The sequence below is a fragment of the Pelobates fuscus genome, chromosome 4 (assembly GCF_036172605.1).
Source record: "Pelobates fuscus isolate aPelFus1 chromosome 4, aPelFus1.pri, whole genome shotgun sequence".
In the NCBI taxonomy this organism is placed as follows: Eukaryota; Metazoa; Chordata; class Amphibia; order Anura; family Pelobatidae; genus Pelobates; species Pelobates fuscus.
In genome coordinates this window covers 368,673,853-368,689,877 of record NC_086320.1, presented here as the reverse complement: position 1 = coordinate 368,689,877, position 16,025 = coordinate 368,673,853, and the positions used below count along the sequence as shown (strand labels likewise).

The 16,025-nt window shown below is 39.8% G+C and overlaps 1 protein-coding gene across 2 annotated transcripts in view; it reads right to left on the bottom strand.

Annotated features, from left to right (window-relative positions):
* PRKAG2 (protein kinase AMP-activated non-catalytic subunit gamma 2) overlaps window positions 1-16,025 on the bottom strand; it is a 282,862-nt gene that overhangs the window by 210,131 nt on the left and 56,706 nt on the right. The window contains exon 1 of one of the 2 annotated variants that reach the window (XM_063452704.1): window positions 13,314-13,464. The exons of the other annotated variant lie outside the window; for it this stretch is intronic. Within the exon in view, the coding sequence (XP_063308774.1) occupies window positions 13,314-13,352 (39 nt within the window). The 5' untranslated portion in view covers window positions 13,353-13,464. Of the gene's footprint in view, window positions 1-13,313; window positions 13,465-16,025 lie in introns of those variants that run through there. 2 annotated transcript variants of the gene reach the window in all.

Genomic DNA, 16,025 nt, shown 5'->3' with positions numbered 1-16,025 from the left:
AGATGGCTCATACATGTTATTGCTATGTTCTGTGACATCACACAATGGGTGGTGGGAGTTTACAACCTTTTATGAAAAGAATGCAGGTAAACAGGAGCAAGAGAGGTCCATCCACCAAAACTAGTGACATAGGGAGATTTAGTGGAATAATAAGTCATTTTTGCACAGCATTTTAGGTTTTCCCTTAATTTGGTTGAGTTTTGCATTGCTATATGAGCCAATAATCTGAAATAAGAAACTGCATTTGGAATTTAGGGGGCTGGGTTCCCTTTAAGATGTTATAATATGGCAAAATCTAAATCCACTACACTGTGTAAAAAGCTGATAGCATGTATTAAGGACTGGACTGGAAGCCAGGAGTTGGTATTGGAATCTTGAACTTTGTCCTGTTGGTAACAAACACTGGCTGTTCCCTGGCGGCATGCCATGATAGCACCTGGCACAAATAGTGTTTTGATTCTCCTACCAACTTCCTGCTCAGTAACACCAATGAAAAGTCCAAGTGTAACATTGTAACAATCTCATGTATACAGAGAGCTTGCCAGACTCTGTTGCTGGCTAATTGTTCAAATAAATCAACCTGTGGGTTTATTTAAATCGACCCAAAAAGTTGGTGCGCAAAACAAACATACAAACTCGATGATTCTTATATAAAGCGTTCTTTTTTTTTTTAGTTCTTTATTTTATTGAGACAATGTGAAATGCGTTACAGAGAGGGAAAGGCAGTGTTAAGGGTAGTACGCAGTGCTATGGTTTTAGCACAGGAGATTAAATACTTTGCTGAGTTATTTGTCTCTTTTTTTATTTTATTTATTTCATGCGTAAAACAAGTTTAACCTGGCAAGTAGCACATTTTGGTTGTTACTCCAACACATTTTGAACATGTGAGTAGGTCTGTGATTATTAAGGTGCGAGTGTAGTATAGGCTTGCGCTACCTGCAGAAGGTGTTGGGCAACCTGCCCGGAATAAATGTTACACAAGGTTGGTGACCCGTGCAATCCTGAGTGAGTTGTGTTTTTTCTTCGTGGTGAGTTTACACCTAAGTGAAGGTTGTACAGGCGTTACCTGACATGACAGGTACCCAGGTAAATAAAAAGAAAAAACTCAATCAACGTGAATGCATCGGCATAACTGTTTCATTTTATAGCCCAATACCCATCATCTAGCAGTATATATACCAGCTATTTAGAAATGGACATGACCACTGAGGCAACATTGGTTGCATATATTTATGATTGAATCATTTATTTATGATTCAAATCTAGCAACCTGAGCATATGGATGCTGATCTTTTCTCATCTCCCCTCTGCTTTTATGATCTTGATACGTTGTCCATCTCCTAATAATTTTTCTAAATAGATTGGCAACAAAGTTTGGTTAATTCTAACCTTGTTAGTTGTTACTCCTATTCGCATCCTATACAGTCTGTTTTATATGCAGACCTTGAACATACCACTATATTTATACTCCTGAAGTATCCACTCTTTTACTAATAGATTTAGGATAATTAATGTGTACTCGTGGACCTCTAGTACACAATTGTGGTACCTGCAGATTTTTTATGATCTGCATATTCCCCAGACATAAATAACTAATATACCATTAAAACTTTATATTTCCATCTGATCCCTTCAAGGATTACCACTATTTGCTACATTGGACCCTGTATACTAAACGGTGGTATCTAGGACAGATCCACCCTGGCTTTTAAAGATGTATCACTGTGTTTTCACTTAATCACTTCCTATACACAAGTTTATAATTTTTTTTATTTTTGCAGTGCATATATAGATAGTACATAAAGACCTGAGGTGCCCCAAAGACATTCCTCAGCCACTTTCCTTGCATAACATGCGGGACATATAAGTAACATGCACAGTTTTTATAATAGAGAATAGTAAACAGGTTTAAGCAGTACAGTAACTAGTCTATGATTAATACAGTTATTGCTGGTGTTCAACGCTATTCACTTGAGACTAGTGCTAAGACATGAAATTACATTCAAGCTAGGTCTTATGTGATTTCCCTAGAGAAGGTGATGTTGTCAACAATAAGGCTAATTCAACTAAAGCAAAGGATCACGCTGGTTATATTAATATATCAATAGATAAAAGCTTCAAACATGCATAGGTTTGTCCACCCCAGGTTAACCCCCCGCCAGCCTGATGAAAGTCAGTGTCTGTGTACCGTGAGGCAGGATTGTGAAGTGTAGTGGCTGCAGAAGAACAAACGCTTGGGGATTGCCGTGTTAGGTTTAGTCCAGGTAAGTGGCTGAGTGATATTTCCCTTCTGGTGTACTTGCGATTTAATGCTGTGCCTGCCTCAGCTGGGAGTTAGGTCCCTGCAGCCATGTTGTTGTCTGGGTGATTTTGCAGCTGCGGGTTTTCAGTCCGTATGGGTCTGCTTCCTCGTGGTGCTCTGAGAGGATCTGTGTGCTGGGCTTTGTTGCTGGGGCTCTGTCACTCTCTTCGGGGACCCACTCTGTAAGTTTACTCAGTTTCGTTTGAGTGGCAGCTCGTTGATGTCTGTCTCTGCCGTTTGCTTGCGATGCCACTTGCATTGGAGCCATGCGTTTTTTGGCTTCTCCGTCACCATTTGGCTTGGTCCGGAGTGGGTCTGGGCAGGTTCCTGTCGGTTTCCTCCTGTTTCATGACAGTTTGCCGCCAGTGTGAGGCAGGTGCGTTTGTCTTCCCGTTTACTTGGGTGAGTCAGCTTGCAGTCTCCGCCATTTTAGCTGCGGCCTCCGGGTTATGGAGCTCAGTCACGGCCTGGAGCGCGGGTGTTCCTGTTGGCTGGCGGGCCAAGGGTGGGGACCAGGATAACCCCCACCGGCCAAGAGGGGGGGGGGGAACGGGGCCCGACCCCCCTAGCCTCGTGTGTCGTTCGTGCCACTGGTGGGCAGGATAGCGGGCCAGCGGCCGTCCACTCCACTCACCGCCTGAGCGCTCCCCATCGTGGGAGACGGAGAAGCGCCCTGCCAAAGGACTATAACTTTGCAGCAAGCCTCTCCTCAGGACCAGGGTGTCTGCTTACACTGGGTTGCCGTTACCAGTCTTTTGGCAGGTATTTAACCGTGTTTTTCTTGCTAAAATAGGGCAAAGTTGCAGGAGCTGTTCTCTTGTGCGACTTGCCAGCATGGCGGTCGGCCCCGCCCCCCTTCCTATACACAAGTTGGGTTTGCAGTGACTTAGTATTTTCAGTTTATTTTGTTTATTTTTCGGCTCAATAAAGGTTTATATCATTTATAGCTAATTTTAACTTTAGGAGGTTTCTTTGAATGTGAGTGGGTTCCACCCACCTTGAGTGAGTGGTCTCCCACCCCATTCTTTCGTAATTTTCATACATTTGTCCGGGGTTATGTCCCTGAATACCTCCTGTAACCTTTTCCCTGAGGTACTGGCAGTGGTGTATTTTGGATTTGTGCTGCCCTAGGCATGACTAAATTCGGGCACCCCAAAATCTAAATCTGCCCCCCCAATTCGTGTCAAGGCCATTTTTTCGACTGACACATGCCCTCATTGATACATGCACTGATATACACTCACTGACAGATACACAGTCATTGGCACACACTGTTTAACCAACACATACTTTCACTGACAGACACACTGACCACTCACTGACAGGTACACGCAAAATTACATACACACACTGACACACACTCACGGGCACACCCATTCTCACTCACAGACGCACACTGACAGCTACACTCACTCACCCCCAGAACACGAGGCAAACAAGGCATTTGTCTGGGAGCTTGGGGTGGCATTTTTTGGCGCCCCCCCCTGAAAGTTCCGCCTTAGGCAAACGCCTTGTTTGCCTTGTGGTAAATACATCCCTGGGTACTGGTGCTGGCTAGTCCAATACTATAACCTCTTTCTCTTTTTCTTCTTTATTGATTGCTATTTACTACTGATTTGCACTTTACATTTATAGAAAGTCACACTGTTATTCGTGCAACTTGATCATTTGCACAAGAAAGTTTTGCTCTGTTTTGCACAAAATATTTAGCACTTTAATGGGATATACACCTAATTTGTGTTTCACTGTTTTTTAATGCTAAACATTTGTGAGCGCCTGTTTTATCCACTTATTATTTTTGGTTGTTATGTGAGTTAATTTACTACATGGAGAAGTTTAACATAAACAAAACTGTGTATTATGGGAAAATAACACCATGATAAACCCTTTAATAAACCATGAAACCAAAGGTCGGGGGGGGGGGGGGGGTTATAAAACAATCTCTGGAACCTCAAGACAGCATTATATTCCCATTATATATCTTTTATTTGACATGATATTTTTAGGTTTAGGTAAGGTAGGAGTTAATGTATAGTGTATTGCATAACTCCCAACTTCAACATCATGTGAAGAGGGCGGCTGGTGGGAGGAGTAAAAGGGGGTGGGCCATCCTGGAAAGGGGGTGGGTCTGCCTGTAGAATTGACAGGTCCGCATGGTGTGCATCAAGGCAGGGCCGTGCAGGGAGTGCTGTGTCAGTGTGTTCTACAGGGTTCTAAAGGCAGGACACGAGGGGAAAGAAGTGGGAACGACAGGACAGAAGCCAAAAAATTGTTACGACTGGGAGGCCTGGTATTGTGTGGGGGTTAATGTGTAGGTTAGTGAGGTAGGTAATGTAAGAGTTAAGGGGAGGTCTTTATTGTGACATACTTGTACACTTCAACTAATCTCAGGCAGACCGGGTCAAGGTACGTGCCTGTTCTGCTCTATATTAGGGCCTCCAGGCTGCACAGAGATAATATCTATACAGCATTTATCATATAATCAGATCATATAATCTATCTATCTATCGATCTACCTATCTCGCTCTCTCTCTTCCTCTCTCTGTGTGTGTGAAAGCAAGGTAAATAAGGACAATATTTTTATTTATTTATTATTTTAGATTTTTTATTTTTACAATTCCTTTAATATTATATACAAGACTGGTTTCCCTTAAACAACACATTATATCATTTGAACTACCTAGATTAGATTACAGAAGAATAGTAATTGTAATCATGTTAATGTCGAACACCAAATTAAGTGACTTTCTTTTTCAGGAACATAAATGATTTCAATGTCCTTCTCCAACTGTAAAACTGTCTCAATGATCCATTCATGGTTTATTTAGGACAACTGGGGTCTCACTCATAATTTTTTGGGTTTGTTTCAATCAAGTCCCGATTTGTACGATTTTCTCTCCTCGACTGCTAATCTCTTCACAGCTGATGCTGTTACTAATTGTAAAAATAACGAGCAAGAATGTTCGGATAAAGACATGTTGCACTAAATGGCCTTCAGCTAAATACTTGTGTAGCAAAACAAAAATGTAAAACAAACTTCATAAAGAAAGATTTATATAAGGACATAACTTTGCAGCCTTTAGATAACCTCTGAGATTGTAGAATCCATATCTTTTTCAAGAATGTTTTTGTAGGCCATAACAGTTAACAAATTAAATCCTAGAAGACGTTTTAAACCAATAAAGTTTTTTTTTTTTTAACTAAAGTAGGAATAGCAGAGAACTGACAAAATAATTGTGAATTTTAGGCAAAAATATGTGAATTGCAAAGACAATTGTCAATTTCAGCAGTTTTTACAGCTCAACCATTGTGACCAGAAACTTTAAATTTCTTTGACGTTGCCTCAATTCCGTGTTTCGTAAATAAAACTACAAAAAGCCAAAATGTATTATAAATAAATTCAAAATTATTGGGTATGTATAAAAGTAATATACACAAACAGTAACATTTTGAACAAATAGACATATGTGGCAATAGAGAATGAGAACATACTTGCTATCCAAATCTTACTAGATACATTTAATCCAACCCAAATATCTCTGAACATATCACTGCATATACAATACATACCCCAAACAGTCCAAAAATAGTATTCGCAGATACCAAGTAAACACAAAAAAGGTTCCCAATGTTTGAAAAAGGCTGTTGCAAAAATATTGTCAGGGTTTTTTGTGTTTATCAGTCAGACACATACTCCCACACCTAGTCTGCTGATTTAGCCTCTTCACATGCATATACATACACAGACAAACACATGCACACACACAATGACAGGCACAGAAACAAAGTTACACACATACGTAAACTGAAAAATGCACACACAGAACCCTTTTTTGTGCCACTCTCAGGGCCACCTAATCCCCAGGTACCGTTCCACCACGCCAATACATTCAATATATATAATTATATGTATAAAATTTATACATACAGTTCAAAGGTCCCCACACATACATGCAAGCACACACCTATACACTCACTCATACAAACACCACAGTCACATACATACACTCATAGGCACATTTATACAGACATACTAACACAGACAAGCACACATTCACAAATGCACCCATAGGCACAGTCTTCAGAGACCCCAAAACACTCACAGACACATATATTGAAAAAACTGAAAAAAATTCACCTTACAGCTGAAAAAACATAATAGAAAGGTCTGAGAGACAGATTTTGTAGCTCACCGGTCTGCTCACCATCTTCATTTTTTGGCTTCTCCTCTGCTCACAAAGTGGACAGGAAGAGAAGTAGCCACAATAGATGCCACAATACAATTGCCACACAGATGACCCAAGATGTAGGTGGCGTGCACGCATCAGCACCGTTGATGTAAAAGGGGGAACAAGTTGAAAAAAAAGGGCAGGCCAAAAGCACCGTCTACAAAGAGCTAGTCTCTCTATTCAGCATTCAAAGGCTCATATTATAAGCATTATTAGCTTTTATACATATTCCGTAGTGCTTTATAATTATAGAATGGGGATACGTGACAACAAGTCATTTACATACAGGATATAACGGAGACAAGAGCTGAAGAAGGACCTGCTCAAATGAGGTTACAATCTCCTAACGTTGTGGCGCCCTGTGCTGAATGTAGTTAGAATGTAAATTTGTTTGCAATAAAGAATTACATTTGCAATTTTGTTAATGTGTGTACATAATCTGGCAATCATGTTTACACAAGTGTTTAAAGGGACACTCCAGGCTCTTTAACAGCTTCATCTCATGGAAGTGGTTATAGTGTTTGGGATACCTTAGTACGGTGTTCAGTGTTACATCAATAATTTAATCGAATAGTTTGAATAGACTCTCGCGTTACTTTTAGGGATAAGGGCACCAATTCCAAGTACTGTCTCTTTAAAGATTGAGATCAAATTTCACGCTCATGCTTAGACAGAATATTTGGCAAAAAAATGCAGAAATATGACTCATTGTTAGGAAAAACCATACAGCGATTGGATAGATGCGAGAGAAGCCCCACATTGAATGCAAAGCAAGCTATGGATTCTACCTAATGAACTGCTCTTTACACAATCATTCTGTCTCCAATCATCAAAGCACTGCAGCAAAGGAGCACAATATTTGGAAAAATATAGGAAATACTATATTAATTAAGCACAATGAAGAGTACAATGTTTTGGGGCCAATGTTACGGTATTTTAAAAGGAACTGTCCTATTACTTTTATGTTGGTTATTCGTTTATTTGAGCTATGATGACAGTACTATGATTTAGTATATTTTAATTAATAAAACTACATTAAGATAACAAAGCTGTTTTTTTGTAAAGGCACAAGGCAGGGCATTTCATGCAAATAGATTTACAAGTACGGTACCATGATCCTCTGGTACACTGACGCTCGGTGTGCACTGTTTACTAGTTTTTACAAGTTTACCAAAAGCCTAAGTTGGGCTTTAAACTGTGTATCCATTATTGCAAACCGTCACTTCTTAGCTTATCATGAAGATAAGGAAATAAAAATAGCAAAGAAATATATTATAAGACAAAAATGTAACCAGCCTCTCACACCGCCTACAATTTGAAACATGATCAGTAACAGTCTGTAGAAAAGAGCTACATCAGAAAAAAACACACCCTGAAAGCAGAAGTATTACATTTTCATTTGGATCTCACTTATTTTTAGCCTGCAAAGTTAATCTAATCATACTCTTCTAGCCTGAAGCTTCTGACAATCTGGGAGTCCCAGGTTCGCCTTCTCACTGCTCCGCTATCCCCACAATGACAGCCTGTAATGGTGTCTTTGTCTTTAATTGTTGCTCTTTGGCCTCTGTTACGCCTGGCGTCGAGTTCAATGATAACCAAGGTAGAAAGTTTAATGCAAGCTCAAGGAAGTGTTTACAATTAATGTCATTTCTATATCCAGGAATACTAAACACACCACTGTGATAACAAAGTATTCTAAATCCCACTTTCACAGCGACGCAATCAACAAAACTCTACATTCATATTCTTAGTTTTGCGGAGATTTTTAACTTGTAAATTAATTGCATATTGGATAATAATTGCATATTATAATTGAATAATAATTGCAGACAATAATATGACCTTGACACAATTAACATAGATTTCAATTATTACATTATATAAAATATATATTTAATATATTTTAATATATGTTATTACATGAATTTTATATACTGTATATATATATATATATAAAACATGGGGGATGGTTGCAGTCACCTGAACATGCTTAAATGGGGTGCTGCTGGGGGCCATATTATACAATAAACAATACACAAGATCCAGCGCACTCTCCTATCTGCTAAACAGCAACTTCAATGTTGACAGATTTTATTAGTTTTTAAAAGTTTTTTTAAAAACACCTAATCTAGGCAAAAAAATAATAATGGGGATTTAGTTACATTATATGATCATACATTGCATAAGCCTGCCACAACGTCAATGTATGTATATATATACCAACAGAGTTGTGTTACTTGAAGAGTACATACCAGCTTTGGCTTGACTGATGTGTGTATTTGTGTTTAGCAATGTATTAACTAGATAGATAGATAGATAGATAGATAGATAATAGGTTTTTTTTTCAGTTTTAAAATGGTTAAGTAGGTGAAGAAATCCGGAAAAGGTTGTGGAATAGCCTTGCTCAAACAGAATATCCTTCAACGGTTGTTTAAATTATGGGAGGTATGTAAAAGTCTTTGGGTCAGGAGTTGAGTACATGAGTTGAAAAAGTCCAGAATTTGCTGGGACAGTCCTCCATTTTTGGGGTACTGTCTCAGTAAAAATGGATTCCAGGGAGCTGTCCCGCATTTTGAAATCTGCAAACATATTTCAAAATGCAAGAGTTGACTGGGCACTAGTACAAAGTCCAGAGCGCTTCAGCAGCCCTCTTTGCATGGTCTGCTTGAGGGGCCTGTCTGTCAGTCAGCCTGGCCAGGCTCTATAGGGGTAAACCTACCATTGGGGCAGACTGACCACGCGCAGTCTGCTGTCTTTCCTGCTCCCCTCCGTCAAGGAATGTGAGCAGGGATGACAGGCAGGTAGTGCCCCACATCTTTAAACTTCACCAGCCACCAGAGACATAGGGAAAGATTTCTAGATTTATTTAGAGGGTTACTCTGAGAACCATGGCCAATTCAGTGACTTGAAGTGTTCATGGTGGCTGCAGTCTCTATGTGCAGTGTTTCAGTATGAAGTGCCAGAAGTAAAACTTTGTCTCTTGCAGAGTCCTCAGGGTGCCATTAGCCAGCCCAGAACTCTAGTTTCCTTTAGAAACATGCAGAACAGCTTTCTTGTGGTACACAGTGCCCTCTACCTATATTGGCACCCTTGGTAAATATGAGCAAAGAACGCTGTAAAAAATTATCTTTGTTGTTTAACCTTCTGATCTTTTGTTCAAAAAAATACACAAAAATAATTTGCTCTCATGGATATCGAACAATTGCAAACACAACACAGGTTTATAAAAAAAAAAGTGATTTTGTCTATTTTTTTGAACAAAAGTTCAAAAGGTAATAATACAATAAAGAAAGATTTTTAAGGCCTTCTTCGCTCATATTTACCACGGGGGCCTACAATAGGGGCACGTTAGAATAAAAAGGAGAGAAAAATTCTAAAATGTGTTAAAATTTCAGTAATACATTATGGAGTGTGCTTTTTATATAATATGCCCATAGAATGCAGTGTGGAGCGGGAATTTAAAGGCTGCGTATTATCTTGTTCCCAAAGAGTTTCAGTAAATACAATATTTCAGGGACAAACGCTCAGCTTATTCAAGGTTGCTTATGTAAAAATGCAGCTATCTGCGTTCTCTGGGGCTTGCCATAATTCTACCATTTAGAATGTTTTTATTTTCACTCGAAAAAATTCAAACCACACAGTAAAATTGCAAAATAGGAATCTAAACAGGGTTGCACTATTTTAAGGTGATTTGTACGATTTCCAACATTATGACTTGGAAAGAGAGACGAGTCCTGTCTACCAAAATATTCTGGGATACCATGTATTTCTCCACCTCCCCTCCAAATAATATCTTCAACCTCTCCAACCTGTACAAGTTTAATTACATGCTAACCGTCATGCTAACCGTCATATGGGCAAATAGGAAGAAACAGGATGTTGATTTGGTTGGCTTGGCAAGAGCCAGTGATTGCATCGAGCTGGGGCAGTCTTTTTTAATATAAATCTGATGGATAGGGGGGAGTATCTCTACAAGGTTCTAAAGTCCTTATCTACCCCATTAGCTCAAGTTGGGCAAAGAGACACCAGTTAACCCGAAAAGATTTGTGAAGGGCTGCATCAATGTCAACAAAACGTGACCTGGTATGGCCACAAACTGGGCTTCTCAGTCAAGAGGACAATGTTAACCTCCGAACGGTACACTACCAATCGAGTAACGTTGACTTATTTTCAATGTGCCCTGATTCCCACCATGCTCTGTAAAATACAAAAAATATTCTGTGTATAGTGCTGGGGTATGCAACCTTCGGCACTCCAGATATTGTGGCCAACATCTCCCAGAATGCTAAGTCAACAACATCTGAAGTGCTGAAGGTTGTCTACGCATGGTATAGTGAATTGTGACAAATTGAAAACATAATTTATAACATTTAGGGCAAATTTGCTGATTTGGAAAATTTCTATTTTGTTTAAATCGTCCAAATAATCTCCATCATGCTATAGCAAAATGGGGGTGGGGAGGGCGGACACACACACCAATTACATCTTGATTGGACTTTGGTGGAATATTTTGTGATTCTAAGTAAATTCTAACAAATTCCCAGGAAAATGAAAGGCTTACTCCAATCACCATGACTACTTCATTTAAAAGAGTTACTCACTTGAACATCCCTCGGTGCCACCCATCTCCTTCTCTCAGCCCGTTCCAACCTCCATTCCGCCCTCATGTGAGAGGGTGTTATGTCGGTCTCGAGAATCAGGAAGAAGTTATCGTTTTTGTTTTGTTTTTGAGTTGGTGCAAGATAGGAAAAGTTACTCTAACCAAGATTCCTTTTGTTTTCCACTCAGACAAATATTAAGCCTTCATTAAAAGATGCCTGGGACCAACAAGCATGCTCTGTGATGGTACTGCAAATTCCAATATTCTAAACCAGAAAAAGGCAAATGAGGATTGGACTTCAAATGAAACTGCAGCTGTGGAGTAGCTTGTTGACCTTGAATTAAGCAATGTGTTCATGCATTGCATCAGGTTATTATGTATAGCATTGTTGCATCAGGTTTGAAAGCAAAGCAATCTTAACTGTTACACAGGGAGGGCAGTCCACCACCGTGTGAATAATAAGAAATTCAATGTGAACTCAAAGTGAGATTAACTTTTTTGGTCAAGATAGCAATGTTCTTGGTTTGTTTAGTTTGGTCTAATATGTAAAACTATGTTTGAGTTCACTTGGAATTTCTGAAAACTCACCTTTTAGTGCATACCCCTTCCATAATAATGACCCGTGCTGGGACACCCAGACTATATATATATATATATATTTATTTTTCCTGTTCCTACCGATTGCTCCATTCTCGGAATCAGATCCCAGATTCTCCTTTAAACATGTTTTATTGAACCAAAATAAATTATATAACCAAAATTGCCCACTTGAGACCCTCATTGATGGCTGTGCCCCCTTTAAAAAGTAGGCCTTTTCTTTGATAACATAGCGACACAGCGACAACAATCATATTTTATCAAGCTCTCCCTGCCTTAATTAAGGCAGATATATCACTTCTACAAGCTACAGACTCAAGTGTTTTTCTTTGATACCGATAATCCCTCCATGGATAAAGTGATACACCTTTCATTCTAGCAGGATGTTACAGATTAGATGTTACATTAGGTATGCCCGTATCACTGATATATCAGTAAGGGATGGTTATGGGAAAGGATAGGAATTCTGGCTGGTGTTGATTATGCTGACCATCTGGCTGGCTAAGCATCATGAGAAATCCAATTTACAACAGCTGGAATGCCAAAGGTTAGCCATCGCTGGTATAAACCAAACATGTTCCGAAGCAATAAACATCCTGTTCTGGGACAGCTCTCCCACAGGATACATTAATCGTATAATCCAACTTATGTCCAACCATGATTAGCCGGCCTCACAGGGTTAATGGCTTTATAGAATAGGCCTCCATCATACTCCTAATACAATGATCAGCTCTGCTGGTACACATTCACATATACCCCCTGTGACACTATGGACCCCGGCCCCGCTAGTATATCTATATGGACCCAGTACAGGGCACGTACAGTATTTATTCCTAGTAACAACCACAAACACTCTTAAAAAGCTTCAGAACAATGTTATTATTATTCAAAGAGAGATTACATATTATGCGGAACAATGGGCAATTATTGGGCATACAAACTGAATAAATACATTGTGACCAACAAGTTAATGTGAAACCGAGTATATGTTTAATTCATCACAAAAGACTAATTGGTACCAGAATTTACATGGTAACTGTAAATATGCCATTCATCTTCCGAGGGCCACGTTTCTTTGTAGTAAATTGAGATAAAATTACTATTTCCACACATTTCAAGACAGAAAGACAGATCGACCGATTAATGGAAGGACAGATGGATAGACAGAGCTTGGATGGACAGACGGACAGGCAGACAGACCTAAGATGGATAGGCGGGTGGACTGAAGGACGGACAGGCAGAGTGAGGATGGATGGGTGGATGGACTGATGGACAAACAGGCAGACCCAGGATGGATGGGTGGATGGACTGACGGACAGGCAGAAAGACAAAGTGAGCAAGGACAAACAAGCAGACAAAGTGATCAAGGACAGACAGGCTGACAGACAAAGTGAGCAAGGACAGACAGGCATACAGACAAAGTGAGCAAGGACAGACAGGCAGATGGACAAGCAAGCCAGAACAGACAAATAGATGATCAGATAGAGCCAGGACAGATAGGCAGGCAGACAGAAGATCAAAATAACCCCATAAAACGGATACTCTCCACTCCAAGGGACAAACTCTGATGCAATCAGTAACTTACAGATCTGAAAAATCCTGCAAACTGGCTTGGTATTTCCATAGGCCTGAATTAGAAAGAGCCTTTAAAGTGATGTATTTCAGCCTCTTACTGGGGTTTCGGCAATAGTTTGGGATCGATTCTTGCTCTGCTGTCAAATTCCCACTGCAGAGCGCAGAACTACAACAAGTAGTAAAGGAGATCTCGAGTATCTCAGGATATTAAAGGCAGCAGAGCCATCATCTTGCCAAAAATGTATCTGGGAGATCTAGTTACATGTACACAGAGACTAGTCGGTCATGTTAACACTTTCTGCTTCTGTGCCAAGCAATGACGGCTACTGGTCTGTCAAGGACAGCCAGAGATGCATTTATCAGGAATCGTAAATAAACCTGTTTTGTAGAAAATAGAACGTTTTTATCTGCCATTGTAACTTAATGGCTATTTTGTAAAATCCAGTAAAACATTAAATTGCGCATTAGACAAAGTGTAGATAATACTAAAATGCCGTAATCTACACCGGTAATATCTAACCTTCCCAGATGTTTGTGGACTACATTTCCCATGATTCTCAGCCAGCCTGAAGTTTGGTGATCACAAAACTGACCAGATGTACTGAGACGGGAAAATATTTATGTGATGCACCATATACAATGTTATTAATTGGAACGAAACACTAATTGCTTAATTAGCAACTAGTGGATGGAGAATAAGATCGCAAAATTATTTGGATGTATCATTTCAACACGTGGGAAATATTTCAACTCCTCTGGCTCACAATGGTTATAATGATACAGCAAGCACCATAACAACTGCAGCTTGGTATTTAAGCACGTGAGGCTGACTGCGGAGCCCCAGTTAGGGCTGCCTGTATGCAGAGTGCGGTGAAAAGAACTGCGCATGCATCACATATTGAACACAGCAAATGTGCTGGACGTCTAACCTTTTATCAATACATTATGCCTTTAACAGTTTACGCAACACAATTTTGTCTTTTGTCTCCTGCACTTTAACCATTTTCGACTCGTTTCAGGTGTCGCCATAAGCAAAACACCAGAACAAATCCAGGAAAGTAGGACAGAGGCCCAAATTCAGGACTGTCCTGCTGAATCTGGGACAGCTGGGAGGTATGCACTCCTGTACTTGAAGAAGACTGATTTCAGCAGCTGTGTGCTCGCTGTTCAAATACTTGAACTGCTGAATAGGGAAACTTGACTTCCTACCTATGTCGTCAGTGGGAAGAGAGTTAAAGTTCAGGCTCCTGAAATGAAGCTGAAAATCAAGAAAATAAATGTAAAATAAGCCTTCTCTGCAGCAGGTTTCTAACACTATAACCACTGTAATAAGGTGTAGTAGCTATGGATCGTGGAATGATTTTATTGTTAAATAAGCGACCCAAATTCCGCAATAAATCTGTATGTTACTATAATGTGAATTAAATTGGATATTACAGGATCTGTAACATGAAACTCTATCTAAATAACATTAGATGCTCTGATGACAGAGTCCAGAGACAGTGCACATATCCTGTTTACAACATTTAAAAACAATTGTACTTTTTATATCATATTAAAGTCACACGGCATCCTTCTCACTAGCATGGAACTTTCAATACATTTGGAAAAAGTATCCAATATTCCTGTCTCCCTAAATAGTCATCACTGAAACTCAAAGGAGGCGTGGCTTATGGAGTCATATGTCAACACTTGTGAGGGCATGTGCCTACATGGAATTACAGGAAGCTAGCTGCCAATCAGTCAGTTAGCTGGCTGGCAGAGTATACAAAATATTATACCGTAAATATAGTGTATATTTTATATAGTACATAGTATTTCAGAAATATGATTCTTTGGCGCAGAGGAGGTCTGTACAAGAGATATATTTTCTTTCTGAAATCCAGCCTTAACATCAGCAGTTTGGGTATTAAAATTGGGAGACGTTAATTTCAAATGATACGCCACAAAAGCTAAATTGGAAAAATGATTGTGTTCTGTTTTTTAGTTTGGCGCATTTGGCCTGAAGTTTGAAATCCACTTTCAGTTTCCGATATTGACAGTTTAATTAATAACCCGATAGGTGATTTTACACTCCAGGCTGTATCTGTCAATTTTTGGGTATAAAATGAGATGAAGCAAATCTTGACTGACGTTAGGAATATTACCCAAAATATAATGTTAATTCACGAATCGCAGACCCATCTAGTAAGAAAAGAGTTAACAGCTTGTCTTGTTCTTGTTTTTAACAGTAATTGGGGAATTAATTTTTTTGAAGGGCCTCGAAGATATTTTGTAATACACTGGTAAAAATAGACAGAACTGACGGCCTGTGCTAAGTTCTGCTTTCTTCTCAACGTACAGCCGACATCTGGCAGTAACAGGGAAATTCTCTGTGTACATAGGGGTACTTAAAGCGGCACTGTCCCCGACTGGGGACTTTCTATAATTTGCAAAGAACCCCTACGGTGACATTGCCACTGTGGTCCGGTGGCTGGAGGGGACAGGGAACCTGTCCTTTGAGGGTACTGCCATCTTCTTACTTACTAAACTGAACCTCTTCCTCGCGGGCACTATTATCTTCTTACTTACTAAACTGAACTTGTCCCTCGCGGGCACTGCCGTCTTCTTACTTACTAAACTGAACCTGTCCCTCGCGGGCACTGCCATCTTCTTACTAAACTGAACCTGTCCCTCCCAGGAAGTAACTGGATTGGCTGTCTGATTGACGGCCAGGGGGTGT